The 27,091-nt window shown below is 36.7% G+C and overlaps 1 protein-coding gene and 1 long non-coding RNA gene across 2 annotated transcripts in view; both read left to right on the top strand.

Annotated features, from left to right (window-relative positions):
• Positions 1 to 22,903, top strand: part of SAB (HYPERSENSITIVE TO PI STARVATION 4) — a 45,177-nt gene extending 22,274 nt beyond the window's left edge. The window contains exon 22 of the mRNA XM_078292557.1: positions 22,709 to 22,903. Coding sequence (XP_078148683.1) covers positions 22,709 to 22,812 — 104 coding nt within the window. The 3' untranslated portion in view covers positions 22,813 to 22,903. The remainder of the gene's footprint in view (positions 1 to 22,708) is intronic.
• Positions 15,092 to 19,406, top strand: LOC144544519 (uncharacterized). The gene is made up of 3 exons (XR_013508244.1): positions 15,092 to 15,559; positions 17,470 to 17,579; positions 19,144 to 19,406. It is a non-coding gene; the product is annotated as an uncharacterized LOC144544519 (long non-coding RNA).
• Positions 22,904 to 27,091: the final 4,188 nt, after the last annotated feature.

Genomic DNA, 27,091 nt, shown 5'->3' with positions numbered 1-27,091 from the left:
CATTGATATTTCATTTTGAAGTCATTTTGACTATTGAATTTTTTTATACAATCATGCATGATGCATCAATGACTTGTTCCATATAATAATATACATAGGACTTGAACCCTTGTTGTGTGGGGTTGTGAAGGAACGAATACGAATATTAGCATTTGGTCGATCAGAACCGTTAAAATGAAAGAATGTCATATTAATTTCACCATTATAAAATTTGATACAATTCGGGATTCGTGTACTAGTTCATCAAAGCAAAACAATATAGCAACATCGCACGGCCGTAAATAATTTACGTTGGATCAAAACTTACAGTTGTCGGGCCTTCGGCACTTTTACGTTATTAATGTTCCATATCTTGATCATTTTAAAAATTATTACATGTCATTTAATTACAGACCCACCGTTGGATGATCATGCAGAAATGAACGGTCTGCATTCCATTTAACAATTTGATGCCATTAATAATAATAAAATTGTATAAAATTGATCATAGTAGAGTTGATTTGGCCATACAAACACAAATAAATAATTTTTATATTTTTCACATTTTTCTTAATATTTATCTGTATACATGCATTACCAAACAGAAAAGAAAATAAATGGTAGCCGTTTGATGGTTGATAGACCATCAATATGAGTGGGGTTTACCTCAGTGATCTTTCTTATATATAGTATCAGGATCGGTTTTTTATAAAAAACCGATCTTGATACTATTTTTTTTTTCAAAGTTGGTTCTGCAAAAAAAAAAAAAAATCAGGATCGGTTTTTAGCAATAAAACCGATACTGATACTATTTTTTTCAAAGTTGGTTCTGCCAAAAAAAATTAGTAGCAGGATCGGTTTTTTATAAAAAACCGATCCTGATGCTATTAGGATCGGTTTTTTTTATAAACAACCGATCCTAATACTATTACTCCCTATATAACCTGCAGGGTTCTTCTTATTTTCATTTCGCGCCTCTCATTTTCAACTTAGCGTCTCTCTCTCTGTCTCCGTATCTCCCTCTCAAATCCTCAGTACTCTTTGTCTCTCTCTGTGTCTCCGTCTCTCCCTCTCCTCCGTGTCTCTCTCTCTCTTTCTCTCCGTCTCTTCCTCATTTTCAGCTCTCTCTCTCTCTCTCTTTCTCTCTCTCTCAGTTTTTAATTTTTTTTATTGTTTCAAAAATTAATTAATGATGTTTGTATATTATTTTACAGTTTTGAGGACATCTCGCTCAAGTTACTTAATCATCCGGCCGATCAACTATCATGGTATTAGCTTTATCTAATTTTCTCATTATTATACTTTTAAAAACACATTTTTTTGTATTTTTTATTGTAAAATATTTTTCCATCTAATTGTTACCTTTGTTTTTGTTTGTCGGATCTTTTCTAATCTCAAGTGATGTGATTGCAAAAGAGGTAATTATTATTTTTTTTATTGTTGTGCTTTACATTAATTGCATAAATGTGTGTTAATTGAAGAAATAGCTCAATTAGTCACTTGTATGTTTGTTAATTAAATTTTTTTGGATTTAAATTTCTTGTTATAATATGTAATGCTTCACAAAACTTTGTATGAACATGAATTTTTTGTAATAATTTAAGATGTGTATGATATTTAATTTAGGATGTGTATATGATATTTGATTATTGCTTCTTACTGTGCAAAAAAAAAAATCTAGGATGCTGGCCAGCAAAATATATATGGAAGCTGGTCAAATAAATAAAAATATTTTTTTTAGCTTCAATAAAACATCAGGATCGGTTATTTTAAACAACCGATCCAGATTACCACTATTAGGATCGGTTGTTTAAAATAACCGATCCTAATTGTAAAAAAAAAAAAACACTTTTAGGATCGGTTATTAAAAAATAACCGATCCTAAAAGTTTTTTTTTTTCAGATCATAATTCCAAAAAAAAAAAAACTTTTAGGATCAGTTATTATTTAATAACTGATCCTAAATTTTTTTTTTTTCAGATTATAATTCCAATAAAAAAAAAACTTTTAGGATCGGTTATTATTTAATAACCGATCCTAAAAGTTTTTTATTTTTTTTATTGGAATTATAATCTGAAAAAAAAAAATTTAGGATCGGTTATTAAATAATAACCGATCCTAAAAGTTTTTTTTTTTTTTTTAAGAATGAGGATATGAGAAAAACCGATCCAGAATATAACTATTAGGATCGGTTCGTTAAGAAAAACCGATCCAGATAACTGCTATTAAGATCGGTTATAATAAACAACCGATCCTAATAGTTACTATTTCGATCGGTTCTTTAAAAAATAAAATACCGATCCTGATAGTATCAGTATCGCCTTCATCAGGATCGGTTGTATTCCGATACTGATATGCGTATATAACCGATCCCGATTCCATATTTTTCACTAGTGCATTGTCTCCGAGAAGGCCACAGCTTGCTTTGAGAATTTTATTTCCTATTTTCTTAAGTGTCTTCGATTTCGTCAATCCTATAGCTGCTGATATTATCTTTATCCCTCGTAATGTCTATAAAATAAAAAAAGTGGTAACTCCACTGAAAGAATAATAACATCTCATAAATATTTTTAGTTTATAAAACTTACATCACGTGTCGATTTCGGGGCACCGGGAATGTACCCTACTTCGCTAATCTCATCTCTGTATTCTGGAATGGAATCATCGAGACCCTCTATGCACTGTTTTCCTAAGAAGATATTGGACATGCCATTATCCTGGAACCAACTTCGATATGGCAATATGTCGTACTGACTCCAATACCCGGTTGGAACAACCAAGTGGTTTCCTGGATTAGATGCCTCATTTAGGTAATTCTAGTACATATTAGACCAATTCTCTGTAGAGATAAGCTAGAACAGCCCTACCCCAGTTGTACTGTTCCGGAGAATCAAGATTATGTAGAAATTGTAAATACATTGCCAGAACCGAATCTCCCGATGAATCAACAAAAAACATAGACCCAAACAAATTGAGTACATACGCCCTTGTGTACTGGCGTACCTGCTCATCTGTAGGCTCACCCGGTTCCGTGTTTGGCATTGCAGCAAATCGATTACGCAACTTCTTCAAACTTATAGCATACCCAGAAGTCGTTCGAACCTCTTCCGCGTCGTTTGGCCCCGATCTCTTCTTCTTTTTAAGCACCGCAATTGCTGTCCCATTTCCAAGGAGTTGATCCACTAAGATAGACCAAGTAAGGTCTGAAGCACCCGTCACCGGTAACCCCATGATTGGCAGTGCCCAAAGAAAAGAAATATCCTGCAGCGTAATTGTCATCTCTCTTACGGGGAGATGAAAACTGTGGGTCTCTGGTCTCCATCGCTTCACGAGACCAGCGACGAATGCTGGGTCAATTTTTACGTGATCCATTCGAGAAACCTGATACAAACCGAGTCTAAGCAAGAATGGTTTGCAAATGTCGTGGTACGCAATCCCAGTCCAGAGACCTCGAGGGTCCACTCCTATATTTCTGTAATCCTGTCAATGTTATACAATTTGATTAAAATAAAATATTTTAATTCAAATAGTTATATCATTTTATAAAAAAAATATTATATGATTCATGGAGTAACTTACATTATCATGGATTCGTGAGACCTTATGTTGGTCATGCGGCATCCATAATAAATTGCTAAAATTATTTGCTGACCATGCCAAATCAAAACTAAAATCATCATATGCAGCTGCAGCATGTGAAGGGCCACCTGGATCACGACTGCTTGACATTCTGCATGCGTAACATTTTGAAAGAATTAATAACAATCTAAATTTACTAACCACTCATATTATTAAAAAAAATTACTAAATTAAGCAATTACCTATGAACTCTAAATCTCACAAGAATAAATAAATTAAAAAAATAAATAAAATACGAGATGAATAAATTATCTAATTTATCACTTCTTGCAAAATACACTTAACAAATTAATAAAATGAAATATAATTTCATTTTCATAATAAATTATGAAAATAAGTACCTACATTACCTAAATTACTTGCATTACTATAAAACATACCTAAATTACTTGCATTAATTCAATTCTACACCTATATTTCATTTTCATAATAAATTATAAAAATAAGTACCTACATTACCTAAATTACTTGCATTACTAAAAATCATACCTAAATTACTTGCATTAATTCAATTCTAAAAATCATACCTAAATTACTTGCATTACCTGTATTTCATTTTTATAATAAATTATGAAAATAAGTACCTACATTACCTAAATTACTTGCATTACTAAAAATCATACCTAAATTACTTGCATTAATTCAATTCTAAACCCTAAAATATCAATTCTTTTAAAATGTAATTAATAAATTAATAAAATTCACTGTAATCAATAGTTTGATAACATATCTAATTAGAAATTATTATTAATTAACTGATTTCTACACTAATTCATTTTTATTTTATATATATTAAAAAAATACCTTCAAATGGGAGGGGCGGATCCGACAGAAGAGGGGGCTAGAGGAAATTGCGGAATGGATCTAGACGGGCTGCCTTATTCCGTCTTAGAAGAGTCGTGCGCGATGTGGGTTGAGCTCTGCCGGTGTGGAGCAGCGTCTGCGTGAAGGAGTGCATAAAGAGGAGGGTGACAACGAAAGAGAAGGGAGGGGTTTAATTTTGCTATGGGATGGAATGGCTTATCCCGTCCGGTATTCTTTTTTTTTAATCTCTGGACGGGTTTAATGGAACCGTCCCAATTTTTTTTTTTTAATCCTGGACGGGTTGAATGGAACCATCCTTTTTTTTTTTTTTTCACCAGACGGGAGTAATGGAATCGTCCCACGTTTTTTCATTTTTTTCTCCGCCAAATTGGTTAATTTGGTTGGTTTGGTTGTTAATCCGGACGGGATAATTAAACCCGTCCTGTTGGACATGTTAATTAGGACCGTTCTATTTATTTCTCGAAAATACTCCTAATATATCCCGTATTTCGATATTTTATTTATTTATTTTCTATTAATAAAAAATTCGGTTATTTATTCTCTTGGTTTGACTAATAGCAAGTAGAAGAGAGAAAAAGTCAACTCCATTGTCTGAATGGTTTGACCGTTGATTCAAGACTTTATAATTCAATCCGAGTATATGATTGAACTCTCCTATATAAGAGCAGGCAATATCAGTGGATCAAACACACTAACTGCAACTAAGCTGTTTTAGCTAAGCTACTCTTTTCTTAACCACCGTATACTTGAGCTACCTCTTTCTCCTAAAAAGAGAAGAAGAAGAGGAATTAATCCACATGGCTCAGTACCTGAGAAACTTGCTGATTCTATCTCTTCTCATCTCTTTCCTCCCGAACTACACTGCTCAGACAACAACATTGGATGATGACAGTGCTTCAGAAGATCACATCACACGAGCTTGCATGCTGGTTACAGAACTATGCAGCAATCAACTTAATGGTTCGGTTTCTGGTGAGCAGTTCGATTCAGTATTTGAACCTTTAACAATATGTGATCCTATCACAAAAGTGTGCCATGGAGGACATACTAGTTCTGTAATAGCCAAAACCTCGGTAGAAGCTAGTAGACAAAAGAACGCCTCATTATCTAAATTATCAACCATCTTTGATTCTGTCACAAAACTTGGCGAGGGCCCGCAAATCAGTTCAGTTACTACTAAACGTACTGGGGAAGTTTTGAAAGTAGTATGTGACCCCCTTACCCACAAATGTATTGGGCCCAAAATCAATACCTCTGTTTCCACATCTGGCAAAGGAACAATAAGTGTAGATGATTCTATTATTTCTGAAGAAGAAGCGATGATCAACCCAATGTTGTCAGTGTGTGTTCCTGGCAAAGGGCGCACGTGCCAGGGCCCTCATCATGGTTTTGGCATTGCTACGTAAACCAAGAGGTGCTACCTGAACATGCTTCGGCATCCATTCTTACTTAATGTTGTTATCTTATATGCCACCAATCGAATATATCACCTCTGTTTGTAGTTGAAGGTTAACAAATATTAATTATTACTCTCCTTTTTTTTTTTTTTTTTGTAAGAGAATTAAATATAGCCCTCTAGAGGTAGAAATCTCTTATATATATAGTTTAACGCAAATATTGGTAGGTTCTGGTGGTGGCTCTAAACAATAGAATATCCAAATTTATTAAAGATATGCTAACAAACTTAGTACGATAAATGTTTAATTTTAATTATTTCAGTACTTGTCAATATATGATTGGTATTTAAAAAAAAAAAAAAAAGAACTTCGATATATGGGTGAAAAAAGAGAGGTGGGTGAGGATACATGCAGTATATATGATAATCAGGTGAAATTTGAATTAAGTTTTCGGAACGATAACAAATATTTTTTTTTCATTTATTTAATTAAGGTGGCATAGCCGTAAATGTGGAAGAAGGAAAAAAAGTAAGAAAAGAAAAATAAAAGAAAAGAAAGAAAACTTTGGCTTAATTAGTTTTTTTTTTTTTTTTTTTTTTTTTTTTTTTTTTTTTAAAATTCTTGGCAGAGGCTGCCAAGTGAACTTTAATTTATTAACAAAGTATACTCAACTTACAGTCATACATAGTGTTTAAGCAACGAAATTACATAACCAAACACTATTCAATGTGCTGCATGCTACTGATCTCCACGTACTCAATTGCCTTTAGCAATAATTTTCCCACATCTCACCCTCCACTATTATTCTTTCTGCCAACAAAGCTGCTTCCACTCGTTTATTTCTGAATATGCGTTCATTTCTATGTTTCCAAGTGTGCCAACACACACAAATGAACCATGCAGCCCATTTCTTCTTTGTCATTTTGCCGGTACCTCTCACCAGATTCCAAGATCTGTCCCAAATACTCTCCACTGACATACCTGGTACCATGATCCTACACCCCAGCTTATTGGATACTTCAAACCAAACATGCACTGCGTAAGGGCACAAAAACAGAAGGTGTAAAATGGATTCAATAGGACAATTGTCACACATGTAGCATTCCATTTCACATCTAATGTTCCTTACCGCCAAGTTGTCATGAGTTAAAATCTTACCCCTGAGAACCAGGTACGCGAAAATACGCACTGTCTGAGGTACCTTGCAAGACCAAATCTCTGGGTAGTGCCAGCCTAATTTCCCCCCTCCAGCCATTACCTTGTATACCGACTTTGAGCTGTAGGCTCCCCCCGGCTCCCAGCGCCAGTAAAGGATATCCGCTTCATCATTCTGTAACTGAATTTCAAAAGTCTCAGATGTTAGCACATGGAGAATTGGTTGTGCATCTCTCAGTGAGACTCTAGGATAGTCTGGAGGCTGGTCAAAATGCCCGATAATGGGCAGCCCTTGCCACGAGTCATACCAGAAAGCTATACTTCTACCATCCCCGACTTTCCAAAACACACACCAGTGAAAGAGGGGCTTTAGCTTTTGCAATTGATTCCAGAAGAAGGATCCTTGATCCGACCAGAAAAAAGGACTTATCACCGCTTCGTTTCCTTCCCTCCTTATCCTGGTAATAACGACAGTCCATAGTGCTCCAGGTTTTGTAATTGCAGTCCACCACCATCTTAACATGAGAGCCATGTTCTGTAGGGATAAGTCTTTTATTCCCAATCCCCCCCATTCTTTTGGAATTAACACCGCTTCCCAATTGATTATAGAAATGCCTGTGCTGCCACCTTCGCCTTTGCCCCACAATAACTGCCGTCTGATCCGATCAATTTTATCTAGCACCCATCTAGGCAGCAAAAAACACGTCATGAAGTAAGTGGGCACCGCAGATAAAACTGCGTTAACTAACTGCCATCTACCGCCTCTCGATAGAATCTTACCTTTCCACCCCTGTAACTTCCGTTCCAGCTTTTCTATTAGCGGCATATAGGCATTCCTGTCTGGCATATTGATAGTGAGTGGCATACCAAGGTAAATTATTGGTAAACCCGTCTGTGCACACCCCAGCACCTCTTCGGCCATTTCAATCTGTGCCGGCGACATGTTAAAAGGAATGATGTTGCTCTTGTCATAATTTATCCGAAGGCCCGAAATCTTAGAAAACAGTCTAAGCAGAATTTTAAAATTGCCTAAACAGTTTGGATCCCCACTAAGCACAAAAGCCGTGTCATCGGCGTATTGGAGTGCCATTATTGCTTCCCCAATCCTGTTTGAAATTGGGCATGTGATCAAACTGTTCATAATTGCTATCATCTTCTGTAGCACATCCACCCCTAGTATAAACAGCATGGGGGACAACGGGTCCCCCTGCCGTAGCCCCTTTTTGTGGCTGAAAAATTCAGAATTATCGCCATTGATGACGATTCTAGAGGAAGCCGTGCTCAAAAGAGTCATTATCCACTTGATCCATCGATCCGGGAAATTCCTTGCCTCCATAACTCTTTTCAAAAAATTCCAATCTAATGAGTCGAATGCTTTGGAGAAATCGACTTTTGCAAATACAGTTGGTTTCTTAGATGTTTTGACATGATGAAGCAGTTCTCTAGTAGCTATAAAATTTTCAGCTATGTACCGGCCTTGAATGAAAGCGGTTTGGTTCGTATCAATCAGGTCTGGAAGGTCAATGCTCAACCTATTTGCCAAGACCTTTGCAATCAGTTTCGGGAGTAGACTAATCACACTTATTGGCCTAAAATCCAATACCGAATTTGCTCCCTCCTTTTTAGGAATCATAATGACATTGCCTCTGTTAATATTTTCCAGGTTCAAGGAGTGTGAAAAGAAGGCAGAGAACATGTCCATTATGCTTTCCTTAAGCTCCTGCCAATACACCTGGATGAATTCATTGGGAAGGCCATCTGGGCCCGATGCCTTATTGGGCGCCAATTGCCTGACAGCCCTCTCCACTTCCTGTTCAGAGAAAGGCAACTGTAGATGCTCCAAGTTTTTGTTTGTCGTGTATAAGGCAGCCGGGTTGAAGTCCAGAGTTTCATCTGCTACCCCCAGCACACTTCTAAGATGGTCACAGAAGGCTTTCCTTATCTGGGGTTCTTGTGTAATAGTGGAGCCCTCATGGTCTAGTGCCAGTACCATATTCTTTCTTTGTCTTGCCGATGCAAACGAGTGAAAAAACCTGGTGTTTTTATCACCTAAGCTTAGCCACTTGCATCGGGCCCTTTGTTGCCATCTCCTCTCTATTATATTAGATAGTTCATAAGCTCGCTGCCTTATTTTGATTCTTAGATCCCTTTCCCTGCTGTCTAAGTACCTCTTCTCCTCAATTGTATCAAAAAAGCTGATAACCTTCTTACAGAAGTCTAGCTGCTGTTGCATCCCTCCAAATCGGCTCTTATGCCATTCTCGCAACTCCTTGTGTAGCTGGACCGCTTTAGATTGGAATTCATCCCCCACTATCCCCCTGTTACCTGACTGTTGCTGCCAAATCTCAGTGACCTTCTCCTTTACCTCTGCATATGCAAACCAAAAAGTTTCCAATCGAAATGGTGCCTGTTTCGTCTGTCTCTGCTTGCAAGTAAGTAAAAGGGGCACATGGTCGGACACTACCATCTCCAATGCAGTCAATGTAATGATGGGAAAGAGAGAGGACCATTCTGTTGCACAGAAAATTCTATCTAATCGAGAGAACGACGGTTCTGGTCTTTTGCTCGTCCAAGTGTAAACCCTATTCTTCAATGGAATATCTAAGATCTGCAGGTCCGAAATTAGATTGTTGAAAAGATCCATTAAGGTAGTGGCCCGTATGTCATTGGATGTGTCAATTATCCACCTTTTAAGATTAAAATCTCCTAGTAAAACCCACGGATGACTGATCAGGGACGCTACAGTTCTAAGTTCTAGAATAAATCCCTCTTTCCCATCGTCTGTTGAGGGCCCATACACATTTGTGACCTCAAAAACTTTGCCAGTTCTGATTTGCTCAAGGACTGCCGTGCATGTGTTAGATGTAACCCATGAGTTAAGCAGTCTATAACTTCTTTTCCAAGAAATAATACACCCTCCAGAGGCATTAATTGCACTTAACGCTAGACAGTTCCGGTCATAAAATGAAGGTAAGGCTGTCTCAAAGTATTCATAGTCAAACGTGTTCCACTTTGTCTCTTGGAGACAACAGATATCAGCCCTTGACTGTCTAATCGCATTCCGTACCACCAGCCTTTTGTTAACATCCCCCAACCCCCGAGTGTTCCAAGACAGAATCTTTATTTTCTTCATCGACATAAGTAAACAAATTAAACATCATCAAACTTCACAACTATTATGAGTCAATGTGGACTCATCTCCTTGTCGGCCTGCCTGCCGCGGGCCTGTGCCTTCTTTGGTTTTCTTGACAGGCCTTTCCTTCTCTCCTCATTATCTTCAACAACTGTTAGAGAGACGTCATTGGGCTGTAGGCCACACCCCTTTGCTAATTCAACGCAGTGGGCATACTGCACCTGGACCTCATAAAATCCGTCTGAGTTAAGTAGTGCCTCAGCTTGTTTAGAAGGATCCTTCTCACTAAGGCCCGATGAAAAAGGGCTTTTTCCTTTATTCAATGCTCCATGGATCTGCTGTGGAACACTCTGGGCCGGCCCGTTTACCCTCCTCAAAATTCTTACTTGGCTTGATTCTGCGCTACACGTGCCCGAAGCTTCCACTGACCTGTTATCTCCAGCTGTACTGATGTCCTTTGCTGGCGGCGTTTTGTCTCCACCTTCTGGAATGTTTGTACAAGTCAGAGTCTGACCTGCAGGAGATTTGATTCCTGGAGCATGCGTACCTCCCAGGTTGTCATTTAGTGAGCGATTAGGCGTCCCTTTTTGTGTGGGAGTTGGTGTAGTGGGTTGGGACCCTCCTTGATGGCCCTCTTCATGATCTGCTCCACCACTACAACTTATCGCAGCTGATCCCTGCATTGGAGTTACGCCAGTTGTGTGATCTTTTGTGGCCAAAAATGGTTGTGTTGCGACTAGCATGGCCCCTTCCCCCTCTACTCCGGCCACCTCCCCACCACTACCTTGGCCTGGGAATTCCACCTCTGAAACTTCCAGGAACTGCAGAATTTCCTGAGGCAAGGAATCTAAAGCTTTCCCTCTGCATAAATCCTCAAGAACCTTTCGACTTATCGTCAGTTCATGCTCTTGTCGGCGACAGACCTCAGCAGGTTTGGGGTGGTCGACCATTGGTCGGAAGAATTCCTTTGGATGATGAGGGAGTTCCGCCTCCCCATAAAGCGGGGTCTCAATCCATTTGATGGGGCGGACAACCACCTCCCTTGCCGCCCCCCCTGAGATCATCTCAACGGAATGAGGTATGTTGGATAGGTCATTTGTTGCGATAGCCACCGTGTATCTCGCTAAACATGCTGGGTTCCTCTGAGATACCCTGCCTAGGTACAACCCAAAAGAACTCACTGCCCTGATGACTTCCCGTTCCTTGTATAATTCCACCGGGATACCAATTAAGTCTACTAGCATCTTGTACCTCGGGTTGATTCGTTTTGCTCCCATTAGCGGGCTCCATAACTGAAAAGATAGTCCCATCCGCCACACCGACTCCGGGACCGCTGTGATGAAGGCTTCCGGTGTGACGTGAGGCGGGAGCTGTATAACAAATCTTTCTCCATACAGCAACCCAACTGAAATATTATGACGGTTAACTAGTCCTGTTTCGGCAGCAAGACCAGCAATATCATCTATGGAAAGCTCATGCTCGAATCCATTAAAGCATACAAAAACTGCACTGTTCTTCAACTTCTCACACTCCATAAAGTAGTTATCATCACGGTCCACATAACAAACATGTTTCAGGGGGCGGTTTTCTGGCATGGGGGGGAGTTCATCTGGGTATGGGCCGGCTAATAAGTCGTCGAACATAGGTTCTGATCGGGGTTGGTCAGGAGCCTGTGACGATTGCACTGGGGGTTTGGTCGGAGGTTGTGTGGTGCGACATCTAGCGGCAGTGTGCCCGTCTTTCCAGCACTTTCCGCACTTGATGGAGAAGCGACAGGTGGCCACCGAGTGTCCTAGTCGGCAGCACTTGAAGCAGCGTCCCTGCCATTCCGAGTACCTTGGGGAAGGAGGGAATCAAAGGGCTGTTGGGCTATATGGTGACTTTTGGAAAGTGACAGGGGCCATGGTGGTTGGTGGGGAGGAAACTGAGTGGCGAGGGGCTATGTTGGTGGCTGTAGAGGCTATTTGAGGGGTTTTGGTTGAGCTACTAGGTAGGGTACTCACTATCCGGGCATAGCTTGGTTGAGAAAGATACGGGACGTAGGGCTTGGTTTTAGGTGTGGTGGTTGTTGCGGTGTTGGTCCAGTTGTCGGGGAAGCGGCGGCGGCGTTGAACTACTTGCCATTCTCCCGTGGCGACAACCATTCTAAGTTCCTCTTTTCTCCACCGGTCTCTATTGCTGAAGGAGTTAAAAGTTAAAAGATCGGCTTAATTAGTTAATAATTGGTGAATTGACAATTACATCGGGGAGTTGTCTTCGTTGAAGTCTAATCTTGCATGCAATTAGAAAAGAAATGAAATATTTATGAACAGTTTATCGGTGACCCTTATCAAGAAATATATTGATAACTATTTTCATTTGGAAATCATAACAGTTGACAGAAAAATAAATTAATAAATATATTCTCTATAATTTAGATATGTTGCATATCAAATTAATTTGATGCAATTTAAAATTTTGAGCCAAACACCTCAAATGAAATATGTTATTGTAACAATAAACTCAGAATCCAACTAATGAATGCAAATTCGAAATTTAAATAGTTATACAAAATCTGAAACAATTCCTCAGCCGTCTGATCACAATCAGATAAAACAAAACGTTTCAACGAAGGGAGCACCTAGCTATCCTCCCGTAACAATCCCCCATTTATTCCTTAGTCATTAACTACTTGAATAACTATTAACTGCCTAGGGGGACCACTTACTATTTGGGGACCATCTAATATTTGAACTATTTTGCAACTGGCGCGCAAGTATTCATCTATAATGCATTAATTATTTATCTATAATACATCAAGTATTCATATCTAAGATATTAAGTATTTTTAAAAAAAAATTGGACACGTTTTTAGAGGGGATTTTTTTTTCTCCGTTTAATGTAATCAATATTTCTAACGATCAGTGAGAAATTTTGCAAATCTAAAACCACGAATGTTTTCTACATAATTTTATCTTTCAAATGAGATCCATGATGACATACTTTCGAGTTGTCCGTTGCAATTAGTTATCTCTAGGACATCTAATCCAAATCGATCCAATTTGATTCGAACCACGATCACTTTCGGAAAGGGTGAATTTATATAATATGTTTAAATTTTTGACTGGTCGTTAACAATAACTCTCTCGTTAAATGCAATCTCGACCCTAATCCAAGATCCAATTTGAAAATTTCCTACTAGTATATGAGTCTTTGCATAACCATTGATTCTCTAACGGAGCTTTGATTTAGTTCCCATTGGACTAGTATCAATAATTTCTCAAGTATTTCCTAAAAGAATTTTCTTCGATAGGCTTTTAAATAGATTTTTGTTAGTTATCACACAAATAGTCCCACCTTGATATTTTACTTCTAATTCGTTAATTGACGATGATTTATGTTATTTCTATTATAGCTTGACAACTACTCGATATCATTTCCATGACCTGGATTATTCAATGTCGTTCCAACTCCGTTTGAATTTTAAGAACTTGACTATTTCTGTTATGTTAGGATTTTGACGAGACATTAGATACAATCCCTATTAATTCAATGAGACTCTTAAATTCCCTCATTTTATAAGGACTCAGGTTATCTATATCATAATTGAACTTTAGACCGGCTAATAGTATCCTTAAATCAATTTTGTCCCTTTTTCTAAATATACTCATCGATATGTATTATTCTTGGATTTTGATTCTATATACTCTAAATTAACTTGGAATGGATTATGTCTTAACTATCTCCAAGATAATTTTATTTGATTGATCCAATATAACTTGAATCCCTGCCATTTCTTAAAAAGGGAATCATCTGACTTGTATTTAATTAAACTTTGCTCACTTGACTCTACATTATTCAGATCCCTTTTTCATTACATAAAGATTCATTATTTGAACAGTAATTGACTAAAGAATTCCCCGTATGATTCTTGATCATAATGTCATATCCATGAGAAAAGTTTGTTTCTTTCACTAGAATATATGATGAGTTAGCAATTCTATTAACAATCTAATTGAAAAATAATTCACTTGTTATAAATTAATTTGTTACTAGTTGTTTGAAATTACTCGCCATCTCGATATTCTTACATCTTAGTTTTAGAGACTTATTAACTCCTAGGCATCAATCAAAATTGACGCCCTCGATGGTTATATGCCCCAATTTGACTTGGACACTCGAAAGTGAAGCTTATTATGAAACGCTCAACTACGTATTACAAACCCTGTCAAAGGTATACCCAATGAACGAAACCGAGTCACAGTGAAACATGTTATGTCACAAACCCTAGCAAATACATGCGAAGGATGGGACAGACACATAAAACTCTAGTGACGATTTATTAGACGTAACTCATGCAATGGGTGAACAACTACGTATTTCATCAGAATACTCGAACTTTCCTCTTCTTCGAATGGCCTTTTCGTTTCGGGACGAAACTTTTTATTTGGGGGGGAGAATGTTATATTCCGAAATTTTAAGACATGATTAATTTGTTAAATTGATCATTACGCTTAAATAAAAATTTTAATTAAATTAACGAGCGATCAGATTATCTGAGTAATATAAAACGAATCTAAAATTTAGAAATATAAACATTCGAATTATTCATACGAACTTGATTGTAGAATTTTACGAAAATTCGATTCAGATTTTTAAGCAAAACGAACCATAAATCGACTAAATGAGACTATATTTGAAATTTGAATTGATTAAAAAGATATACTTAAATTATATAAGATTTTGTCAAATATATATACCTTATAAAAATATCCTGACTAACGTCTAATGATTCATACAAATTTTCTAAGAAATCTTGCTAAATTAATTTGAATCTGAAACGCCTCTTTTAAATTGTTAAGCTTACTTTGTTCTAGAATTTCTTCCAACCGTCCAAGTTAATTTAGCACGGATCTTAAAGCAGCCCAATTAATAACCCCTCCCTATTTTCCTCTCTTCTCTCTCTCTCTGTGCGTGAATCCCACGCCAAACCCCCCTCTCTTCTCCCGTTCACGCAAGCCAGGGGCTCCGCCCCCTCTTTCCTCTTCCGTCGCCGAGCCCACCACCGGCCACCCCACTCTCTCCTCTCTCTCTGACTGTGAGCCCCACCAGCACCCCGCCCCCTCTCACTCTTTTCCCGCCTCTCTTCCCCACCCGCGCCCTTGTTCACTGACTCGCGGCTCCACGAAAACCTCACTCTCTTCTCTCCTTGACCCGAGGACCCCCTCTCTCAACTAATTCCTCTCTCTTTTTCACATTTGCCTCTGATTTCTTGAGAGTCCGAAAACCCTAGAATTTGGAGGTTTTCCTTCGTTGCTTGCGGGTGCTTCTGGTGCCTTGTGGTGCTCTTTGATTTCTGTCTCGGTGCTTTCTGATTTGGTGACGACCGTGAAGCCAGGTGAACCCCTTGCCTTGGAACCAGCTGCGATCTCGCCTTCCCAACAAAATTCTGGGTAAGGCCAATGTACTCGGATTATTGTGATAATTTTTGGTGTTGAAAACTGATGCTTGTGAATCTATGTTATCCCTTGATATTCTTGAAATCTGAAATCAAGCATTGAATTGAAACCCTTAAACCCGATTCCTTTGACCTTGTGATATAATTTCTATTGAGTGTTATCTTGTGAGAAATAGAGGGGGATTAAATGACTTGAGCACGGGTTGTTGATTTTCCCGGCTTGGCTGTTCTGTTGTTGTTTCGTTGATGATTTTGATACTTTTCGATTGATGTCTGCGCTCATTTGCGCATTTCGTATATATGGTCTAAAGCCCTTCGTGGCTCTTAAAATTTTGGTTTTTATGAAATAAGTTAGTGAAATCGATCATCGAATCAAAATCGTGAATTATTGAATGGTTTGCATTAATTACTTGAAACCGTAAGAAATTTAGTTGTGGAATCGATGAATTCAAATTTTGGTATGAATTGCAAATATAATTTAAACTTGGGACCATTGTGGAAGTTCTAAGTCCTTGATAAATAACTCTAAGCCGAGGGTTTTAAGTGTAAATATGCACAAATGTGAAATTTTGGAGTTCGGCCTAATTTTTGTTAATAACCGAATGTGCCTATATTTTGGGCTTGAGCTCAAACTTAAGTAAAAGTGATTTGAAAATGAGTCTAATTTTAAATGGACAAGTGGATTAATTAATTGCCTTGGATTGGACCGAATGAATAAGAACTAGAAATAAATTAAAATGAGACTAATAGCAAATGTAATATTGAATATATATAATATTAATCGATATAATTAGTTATATCTTGTTGTTATAAGTATAATGCAACTTATCTTTATATGTTTATCTAGTATAGGTTACGTGCTTATTTGCATATGTTGATGTATATTTTAAGGACATATAAACACAAATAGTATGTAGTGTGACTAATGTATATGATGTAGTTCTTCACTAAATTAAATAGATGACACTTCATAAATTATTACTAATCGGTTTCTTGAACTTAGATATTAATAAGTAAAATGTTGAAACACAAACTTAATTAAAACACCCAACACATTAAACTAAAATAAAAGTTTTATAAAAAATTTTTAAAGTTAAAATAATTCTTTTAAACATTTTTCGAACTTGTACAAAAATTCGTTGCTAATTAATAAGAAACAATTAATTAGCAACGAAAAATATTCGTTATGGACTTAGATTCGAGACGGCTAATTAAACGTAGAAATTAAATTAGTTATAAAAATAACGAACGACTTGGGAATAAATTAATTAGAAACACGTAAACTAATTAAGGATTCGTTTTTAATTTTATAAAACGAATGATACATCTAAAATATAAAATAGCTTAACTATATTAAAACGGATTATAAATTTCGCAATAATCATATAATTAATATATTTTATTAAAATATTTGCCTTAGGGATTTTAATTATAAATTAACTTTCGAAACCGAATGTCGACCCATTGAAAATCAACTATAGTCCGTTTAAAATAGATCGAGTAAGTAGGAAATTTAAAATATATTAGTTAAGTAAAACACGTGAAATTTTCCGTAGCTCTCGAATAACTATTTATTTGCGAATAATTCAATATTGAAATTTTACAAGTAATATATCTTCAAACTAAATTATTAAAAATATAAATTAATTTAGGATTAAATTAGATTAATTTAGATCAAGGTGAATGATCAATATCTGACGAACATATAAAGAAATTAAGATTAATTCTAAGCTCAATGACATGAAATTAACTAATTAATATATGCCTAATCGGATCAGTCAGACTGACTGAACCGGTAATTTTATAAAACTGAAATAATCAAGAATTTGACTTGCACATTAATTGGGATGAGGGTTAGAATAAAATTAGCGTAGATTTTAATTAGTTTAAACTACGTGATCACAGATCAGTCAACTCCGTACGAGTCCGACCCGTGGGCCGATACAACTGACCCGCAGATTGGAGCATATGCGGAGCACGCTGATTTTTAGCGACAGAGACTCTAGCCCCCTCAGGTGTGGGATATCTGAATTATTCTTTTCGTGGGCGTACTCTTACCAGTCGATCCATCTGACCTGACATCCGCACTTTATTTTTAAGTAGTTGCATTAAAACTTTAGAGCATGTTTATCCTTTTCTGCACTATAGGTAGAATTGCATAAGCCCCGAAAAACCTGAAATTTACTGTATTGTAGGAGTAGAGTAATTAAATAATACTATATTTATATTATTAGAATATTAGGATACTAGTTTGTCTTCTTCTCGTGGAGACAATATATTATTATTATATTACGTGCATACGCATGCATTGGTGAGAGCTGAGCAGAGCCGAGTGACTTCGTTCCGTCTTGGTGTCACTTGGCATGGGACGGCCCGACAGCCACTGAGAGGGTCACTTGATCCTTGGATGGCTTTAGGACTATATTATATGTATAAACCTTGATTATATCATTTTTCGATCATTTTTGCTATTTGACGTGAGCAGTTCCGATCTCGAGTTCTGTGGCACGGACGATTCGGGATGTTTCCCACGCCTACATTAGGAGCTACATGCCTAGAACGGGTTACCCCACCACGGTTCCGATCTCGAGTTCCGTGGTGGCATTTTTATTACTTGAGACTGCACAGTTCCGATCTCGAGTTCTGTGTAGGTCTGTTTTACGCTACCGCATGGTTCCGATCTCGAGTTCCATGGCGGATTTGGTGATTTGGTGTGGCGGGTGTTGGTGTGGCGGGTGAGGGCACAGTTCCGATCTCGAGTTCTGTGGCCCTGGTGATGATATTTTTGCGACTTGCATTGTATGATTTCTCCTATTGGATATGTTTGGCTTATGAATCGTCTAGGTGAGATGACACACCGGATTTTGATATAACCATCGGCTAGTGTGCAGTTCTTGTGGGCAATGCGCGATGTCATTAGGCAACGTGTATCATTGTTCCCTGATCACAGTCCTTGGATTATATTACTCAGATTCTTTTTGGTAAAGGTATAACCATCGGCTAGTGTGCAGTTCTTGTGGGCAATGCGCGATGCCATTAGGCAACGTGTATCATTGTTCCCTGATCACAGTCCTTGGATTATATTATTCATATTCTTTTGGTAAAGATATAACCATCGGCTAGTGTGCTGTTCTTGTGGAGCAATGCTCGATGTCACTAGGCAACGTGTATCATTGCACTCTGATCACAGTCCTTGGATTATATCATTCGATTCTTTTGATCCTATTGGCACGGCACGGGGTGATTTACTTTATCCATATTATTATTATTATTCTTGTATTTGGGCACACAGTGCAAGGAGTACTGGATTCCGACTTGATTTATATCCGATATTACACCTTGATTTTATTTTGGGTTTATTTCGCATGTTGGCATAATAGAATAATCGCATCATGGCATTCATTCAAAAGTATTGTAAATTCTATTAGCTATTAGTATAGGTTCACACATGTGCAAATTCTTAATTGTATTCATTTTATAAATAAAAGTGCTTGACCATAGAGGATCCCTGAGGGGATAATTCTGGGTCACATACTGGGCGATTCGTCGCTCACCCACAAGTTGTTTCGTGGGTTTTAGGTACAGGTTCTGGCGGTCCGCAGTAGGAGATGTCAGGAGCTGTCCCCGAGGGCCACACCACTTGACCTAGTTAGGGTTAGGCTTTTGATTAGATTTACGAGTCCCGTATTTCCTGTGTTATATATACGGGCTCGATAGATCATGTATCCCCTTCTATAGATGGTGTCATTTGGATCCGAGATGGATCATATTATATGTTATGTATGTGTATATTTATTTATTTGCTATGTGACTGATGCTTGATATTTATATTATTTTGCTTCCGCTGCTGTTTGATTTATTATTTATGATTAGCCTTGCGTGCTTAATGATTAATTAAGCACGAGGCGAGGTTGATCACACCTTAATCCAGAATTCCTGGTTTGGGGTGTGACAATTTTCATTTGGAAATCATAACAGTTGACAGAAAAATAAATTAATAAATATATTCTCTATAATTTAGGTATGTTGCATATCAAATTTGATGCAGTTTAAAATTTTGAGCCAAACACCTCAAATGAAATATATTATTGTAACAATAAACTCAGAATCCAACTGATGAATGACAATTCGAAATTTAAATAGTTATACAAAATCAATCTTAAACAATTCCGCAGCCGTCTGATCACAATCAGATAAAACAAAACGTTTCAAAGAAATATTTATTGGAGGAGGGTTAAAATGCACCCTCCCTTTTGTGCTCCTAACGTGCACCCTCCCATTATATTTTCATTTTCAAAGTTCAAATAGTTGATTTGAACATTGCAATGTGTTTTTCATATTAAAATGTGCATGGAGACCAAATTTTACATTTTTTGGAAATTTTTTACTATTTTTGCAGAATTTTTGAAAATCAGCACTTTGCTGAATTTTTTATTATTGTTTAGTTTAATAAAAAATTCTAAAAAATAGTAAAAAATTTCCAAAAAATGTAAAATTTGGTCTCCAAGCATATTTTAATATGAAGAACATGTTGGAAGATTCGAATTGACTATTTGAACTTTAAAAATGAAGATATGAGCAAAGGGTGCACATTAGGAGCACAAAAAAGAGGGTGCATTTTAACCCTCCTCTATTTATTGTCAACACAAAAGAACACTTCAGAGAGTAGACACAGAAAAAAAATCTTTGTTGGTAGAGATCACTTGTGGTATTTCGAAAAATTAAACGTGTCGTGAGTTCTCTCTAATGCATATGTAGCTATAACAACTTACACTGCACCATTAGTCAGATTAACACAACAGATAACCACATAGGGCTGAAAACGGATCCGGATGATCCGTTCCGAATCCGCTCCGTATCAAACCAAAATTTGAATTCAAATTAAACAGATCCAAATAATTCCAAATATAGATTAAAATTTTTGTCCAATACCAAGAAAACAACCGGACTCAGATTCAGATACGGATACTACAGCATAAACGGAGCGGATATCCGAATTATCGAGATCCGAAACCAACTTACCAGCACCTCTCATTACCCTCTCTTTACTCACCCCATTTGTCATAACGTGAAGATTCTATGGGCCTAAGGCCTTATATAATATCCATCCGTCATGCTATATAAATTATGGGACTAAGAGCATTTACATTCTTGAAACTATTAGAATTTCTAATATTATGTGATAGTTTCTAATGAAGTTTCATGGATTTCTTATTTAAAAACTATGCAGTAAAGTTTCTTATTAAAAAACTGTTTATAAACTCCATACTAAATTAATTTCTTGCTATTGTGGCTTAATAGAAACTCTAAAACTAATTTCATGAATGTGAGAATTAGAAACTTTAGAAACCTTAATTTCTAAAAAATGGTTAATAGTTCTTTAGAAACTCACCTAAATTGTTGGGATGTAGATGCTCTCCATCCGAACATTTGGACAACTCATCACGTGCAGACTGAATAACGCCATGAAAAGTTGAAGAGTGATACTCCTGTCCAAACTCTATGCCACATATTTAGGTTTTATTAGACCAACATTCTGATGGATTGCTTGTTAACTAAATTGGGCATCACATGGAGCACGCAACACCTTACATGAAGTTAATAACATGCAAAATGGTGAAAAACATAGAAAATTCATTAAGTTAGGAGCCGTATGGCCTCAGCCAAGTCCGCATGCAGATTCCCCTCAGAGGCCGCACGAGTCCACATATTCAATCCAGGGATTGTCTTTATTGGATTTAATCTCAGCCGTTGATGCGAATTTTGAGAAGAATCCTTCTAGAAGAATGCACTTCACCTCCAAGTTTAGCGGTCTATTTTTGGCAGAATCTACACATCATGAGTGGTCCCCATGCCCCCAATGATCTCCACCATCTCTACACCCTTTAGGAATATTATAAATACCACTCTTGTAATAGGATTTAGTGTGCGTGTTTAATTGTGTTAAGTCCAGAAATTATGCTAAATTGGAGAGTAAATTCTGGAGAAGAGAATGAACGCCATCAAAGTCTAAGACGAGAGAAGAAGGCCTCACCTAAGGAGGCAAGAGTTCTTCAAGTTTCAAGAGTTGTGTTTATGTGTTTCTTATTTTATTCCTTAATTTTGCTATGGCTAGGAGAAACTAATCTTCTTTTGGGATCTCCATTGTACCTTTCGTTGAGTAGATGGCAGACATGATTTGGAAACTCGCCCGATTCCGAGTCAACTCGGTATCAGCCGTGTCCAGTCCGAGTTTCACCCGAGTCTCGAGCCCATGTGATTTTTTTAGCAAAATTGGTTGAACAGTGTTTGACTCAGCCGAGTCATCTGATTTTCAGGTTGAGTCAACCAGAGTCTGTTCGAGTCTGGGCGAGTCTAGTCGAGTCTGTCCGAGTCTGGGCGAGTCTAGCTGAGTTTGTTCGAGTCCGGGCAAGTCTAGCTGAGTCAACAATTTTTTCAATTATTTTTAAATGCTTACTCAGTAAAATGAGAATAATATCCAATAGATAGTGAGTAAAACCAAAAACCACCAGCAAATTACTATACGTTCCAACTTCTGGTGGTTGATAAGTGCATTGCAAAAAAAAAAAAAAAAAAAACTACTAAAATGAAAGAAACTAATTGAGCTTTTCGCCGATAGATAATTTATTGTATTTATTTATAACCATGAACTTACTGCATGAATAATGAACTAACTGCACAAACAAAGAAAATATTACATGCATAACTGATAACAAAGTTAATGTGTTTACATACACTAACTATGTTTAATGTGTTTTATTTGTAATGCTTGTATTATATTATGTAATTAGCAGATATTTTGAGTGTAATATTTTGTCTTAACATATAGTTATTTTTTACAAATTATTGTTTTATTAATTTTTTTCTACTTTTTGGCTACAAAACAAGCTTTTGTCAAAATAATTTGAGTTACCAATCCAGTTCTTCTGATTCCGGTCGATTCATCCGATTCTGATTCCACAATCAAAATCTCGATTCCGATTCCGAGCTTCAGAACCATGACAGCAGATTTAAATTAGGAACCTCCAATCTGTCGGTGGTTGCAAACTTTAAAAATGACCTTTTGGACATTATTAATCTACCAGATAAAATAGCCGTTAGGGTTTTAGCTACTCAGCGATTTCTATTTTCTTATTTGGTTTAGGCTTAACAATGCAACGAGAATCAGTACCGTCAACTCCAAGAGAGACCACCCCATTTCAGAGCGAGTCTTCTGGCGAATCTTCTTACGAGGACTTTCATGGGTAGATGTAATGATTTGATAATATTAAAAGTTGATGGATAAAAATGCCATTCATATGCCTAGCAGATTAGTTTGGGGCAATAAAGATGGTTTTTGAAGAGGTGCAGCCAAGTTAGTTTTGAAATGTCTATATATTTCTTGGAGTTCAGAATGTCCCAGCTTTGTAATATAAATAAGATAATTCCATTTATATTCCTTTACATCATTTTTGGAATATAAATAAGGGTTTAGATCCTGGTTAGTCCATGAAAGTGAAACTGTTTCTTGTTGGGACGATTTATGATTGTTTGAAAGGAAAATGAAAAAAACGAGGTGCTCTGCGGCGTAATAAAGCAAGATGGAATGCACGCAGTAGTTAGTGCCAAAGATATTATATATAAGACTTGGTAGAGATAATGCCAGAGGAATTAGGCTTGGCAGTTTTTGACTACCACACTAGTTGTATACACTCCCCAGAAGAAAGTTTGGCAAACCTGTGCATTATTTCTCTTGGTTTGACCAATAGCGTGTTTCTCTTGGGCTTGGCAGTTTTTAACTACCTTACAAGTTATATACTCCCCAAAAGAAAGTACGACAAACCTGTGTATTATTTATTCTCTTGGTTTGACTAATAGCAAGTAGAAGAGAGAAAAAGTCAACTCCATTGTCTGAATGGTTTGACAGTTGATTCAAGACTTTATAAGTCAATCCGAGTATATGATTGAACTCTCCTATATAAGAGCAGGCAATATCAGTGGATCAAACACACTAACTGCAGCTAAGCTGTTTTAGCTAACGTACTCTTTTCTTAACCACCGTATACTTGAGCTACCTCTTTCTCCTAAAAAGAGAAGAAGAGGAGGAATTAATCCACATGGCTCAGTACCTGAGAAACTTGCTGATTCTATCTCTTCTCATCTCTTTCCTCCCGAACTACACTGCTCAGACAACAACATTGGATGATGACAGTGCTTCAGAAGATCACATCACAGGAGCTTGCATGATGGTTACAGAACTATGCAGCAATCAACTTAATGGTTCGGTTTCTGGTGAGCAGTTCGATTCAGTATTTGAACCTTTAACAATATGTGATCCTATCACAAAAGTGTGCCATGGAGGACATACTAGTTCTGTAATAGCCAAAACCTCGGTAGAAGCTAGTAGACAAAAGAACGCCTCATTATCTAAATTATCAACCATCTTTGATCCTGTCACAAAACTTGGCAAGGGCCCGCAGATTTGTTCAGTTACTGCTAAACTTACTGGGGAAGTTTTGAAAGTAGTATGTGACCCCCTTACCCACAAATGTATTGGGCCCAAAATCAATACCTCTGTTTCCACATCTGGCAAAGGTACAATAAGTGTAGATGATTCTATTATTTCTGAAGAAGAAGCGATGATCAACCCAATGTTGTCAGTGTGTGTTCCTGGCAAAGGGCGCACGTGCCAGGGCCCTCATCATGGTTTTGGCATTGCTACGTAAACGAAGGGGTGCTACCTGAACATGCTTCGGCATCCATTCTTACTTGATGTTGTTATCTTATATGCCACCAATCGAATATATCACCTCTATTTGTAGTTGAAGGTTAACAAATATTATTACTTTCCTTTTCCTTATGTGATTGAGCTCGGATTACGTCCCGTGGAGAAACATTTTAATTCTAATGAAGTTTAAAATCGCTGTCATTTAAAACGATCCAATTTTGATTGGATTCGGCTAGACAGATCATCAGCCGGACTCTTCACCTCATGACTTATTGATGCGGATATTACCTATATAAAATGTTCAATTTGTGTTGTTTATCAATCACAACTTTAATATGATTAAGAAAATACAATTCAAGTGACATAAGCATGCATTCATTATAACGGACCTAAGCTAATTAATAATAGCAAAAAATCATTTGATCACATCCTTCATATTTTATAGAGTGGCTTTGTGTATACATGAATTAGTCAATCTGCGCTAATACTCCTTACCATTTGCAGCAATTATGAAAACAGTTATACAATAATTCTTGGCTCATGAAAAAAATTAAACTCTTGCTAGTTATTATCAAATCATTGGCTGAGATGATGGAGAAAACTGACAAAATATTGTAAGAATTTTTTTCAAAGCACTAACGAGTTTTGAGAAAAAAAGAAAAGAAAAGATTTTTTTTTCTCAATTACAAAAAATTTGAACTAAAACATAACAAATATAAACATAATATAATATAAAGTTTCATCCACATGACCCTAGATTCAGAAACAAATTAATACTACAGTAAAGTTGTGCAAAATGTGTCCAACATATATAAAATAAGTTTTATGATAATCAATATGTGGCCAAGGCATAAAAAATACGTTGAATTCAGATAATCTTTTCAATTCTAAAACTCTATTATATTAAGTAGATATCTAATTGTTATGTATTTGATACCGTTTTATGAATTCTAATGCAAAATACTATGGGGTTTTTGGTTAACGCTATAAAACATTTCAAAGAATAGAATGATTACAGGGAATGTTATACCAAAGAATATCATTTTAGAAAATGTGTCATTACCACGTTTGGTTCGTACATGGCTATCACTTCAGTATTCCGTGAAATGTGCCATTACCATATTTGGTTCGTACATGACTATTACAATAGCTATCAAGACATGTTTTCACTGTTTTAAAATTATTAATTAAATTTTGTCAAAAAAAAACTTATTTAATTCATATAAAACTTGGCATTCCCATTATCTGGTTGGATTCGTGTAGAATTTGAATTGAACGTACAATTATTAATTTTATAAACATTCATAATTTAAATCGATATATTTTTCAAAAATTGTCTTTTTTTACAATAATCAATAGTAGTTCGGTATAAAAGTTTCAACAGTACCAGTTCAGTATTGTACCAGTACCAGTTCAGTATTACCGGCTAAGCTGAGTACCAGGTAAAAGTCACCCCTAGAAAATAAATTGCATAAGCTTTACAACACTGTTGAATTTTGCTGCATTGTTTCCATTATAGGTTCAATTGCTAAAGAGAAAACCATTCAGCGATAAAATTTTATTTTGTCTCCCAGCCACAGGTATCTATTCCTGCATTCTTTGAACTTAATGTTTGCTTTACTATGAGGCCGAAAATGCCACAGGCGCATTAAATGAAGCGACCATTATTATAAAAGTAACATCTTTATAAATCAATAGTAGTTCTGTACAAAAGTTTGAACAATACCAGTTTGGTATTGTACCAGTTTCAATTCGATAAACAAAATAAAACTATTAGAATAATTAATTCGTCAAATTATTAGAATAATTAATTTGTCAAATTCTCAATTTTCTTGTTATAGATCATATCACAACTACCGAAAAAGCGCGCTTAGCTAACAGGTGTCGACTACTAAACAAAAGAAAGAAATGACTTGTATTTCTTAACATTTAAAACAAATCCTTATCAATTTTTTTTCTCTGACATGAAATGGTGAAAACACAATGAGTTCATTCATGTCAGAAGAAAATGAATCAATTGATTATTGTTTTGACCATACAATGTTGCTTCTGTTATGAAAATGAATCAATTGACCATTTCTTCCTGTTATGTCCTATGTACAAAAGATCTAATGTTGAATAGGAATGAGTTAAAGATGAATTAAGCACTTGGTCCTGTTTTAGTGATCTCATTGATTATGCTGTTAGACAACAAATTAAGAAAGAAAGTCAAACAATTTTTATTCTTCTGAGTGCAGTATAATGGATAGTTTAGAAATATAGTTGCAGTATTTTCTGTTGGTACTATTTGTATGTTTTATATTAGTATTATTGTTAGGGTTCTTTTGGTAAAAGAGATATTATAGAAAAATGAGGGACTAAATAGAATATTGTAAGCTCTATGTAAGCCCAAGAAGTTCTTGAATAAAAGATCAATTCAATTTGGCTCAAAACAACTTGGTATCAGAGCTCTAACCCTAGCGGCTACTGTTCACCGCGCGGTTACTGTTCATCGCCGCTACTGTTCACCGCGCGGTTACTGTTCATCGCCGCTACAGTACTTCCGCTGCTACAGTACCCGAACCCTCTGTTTCTCTCTAGGCCGGTTCTCTCTCTTCTAGGGCCGGCCACCACCTAGGGTTTGGATTTTTTTTTGGGGGGCCTAAACCCCACAATACCCGTTGGAGGGTTGATCGGGCTCGGATCTTGATCATTGATGGGTTGTTAGATCAGATTAGGTCAGGAATGAGAAGCGAGGTAGAGATGTGTCAGATCTAGATCTTGAGGATGCAAGATCGAGTCTAAGAAAGGAAGAAGGAGAATCGGGACTTAGATTGGTGC

The sequence above is a fragment of the Carex rostrata genome, chromosome 26, assembly GCF_964058835.1.
Source record: "Carex rostrata chromosome 26, lpCarRost1.2, whole genome shotgun sequence".
Lineage (NCBI taxonomy): Eukaryota > Viridiplantae > Streptophyta > Magnoliopsida > Poales > Cyperaceae > Carex > Carex rostrata.
This window is presented reverse-complemented; position numbering and strand designations above follow the sequence as displayed.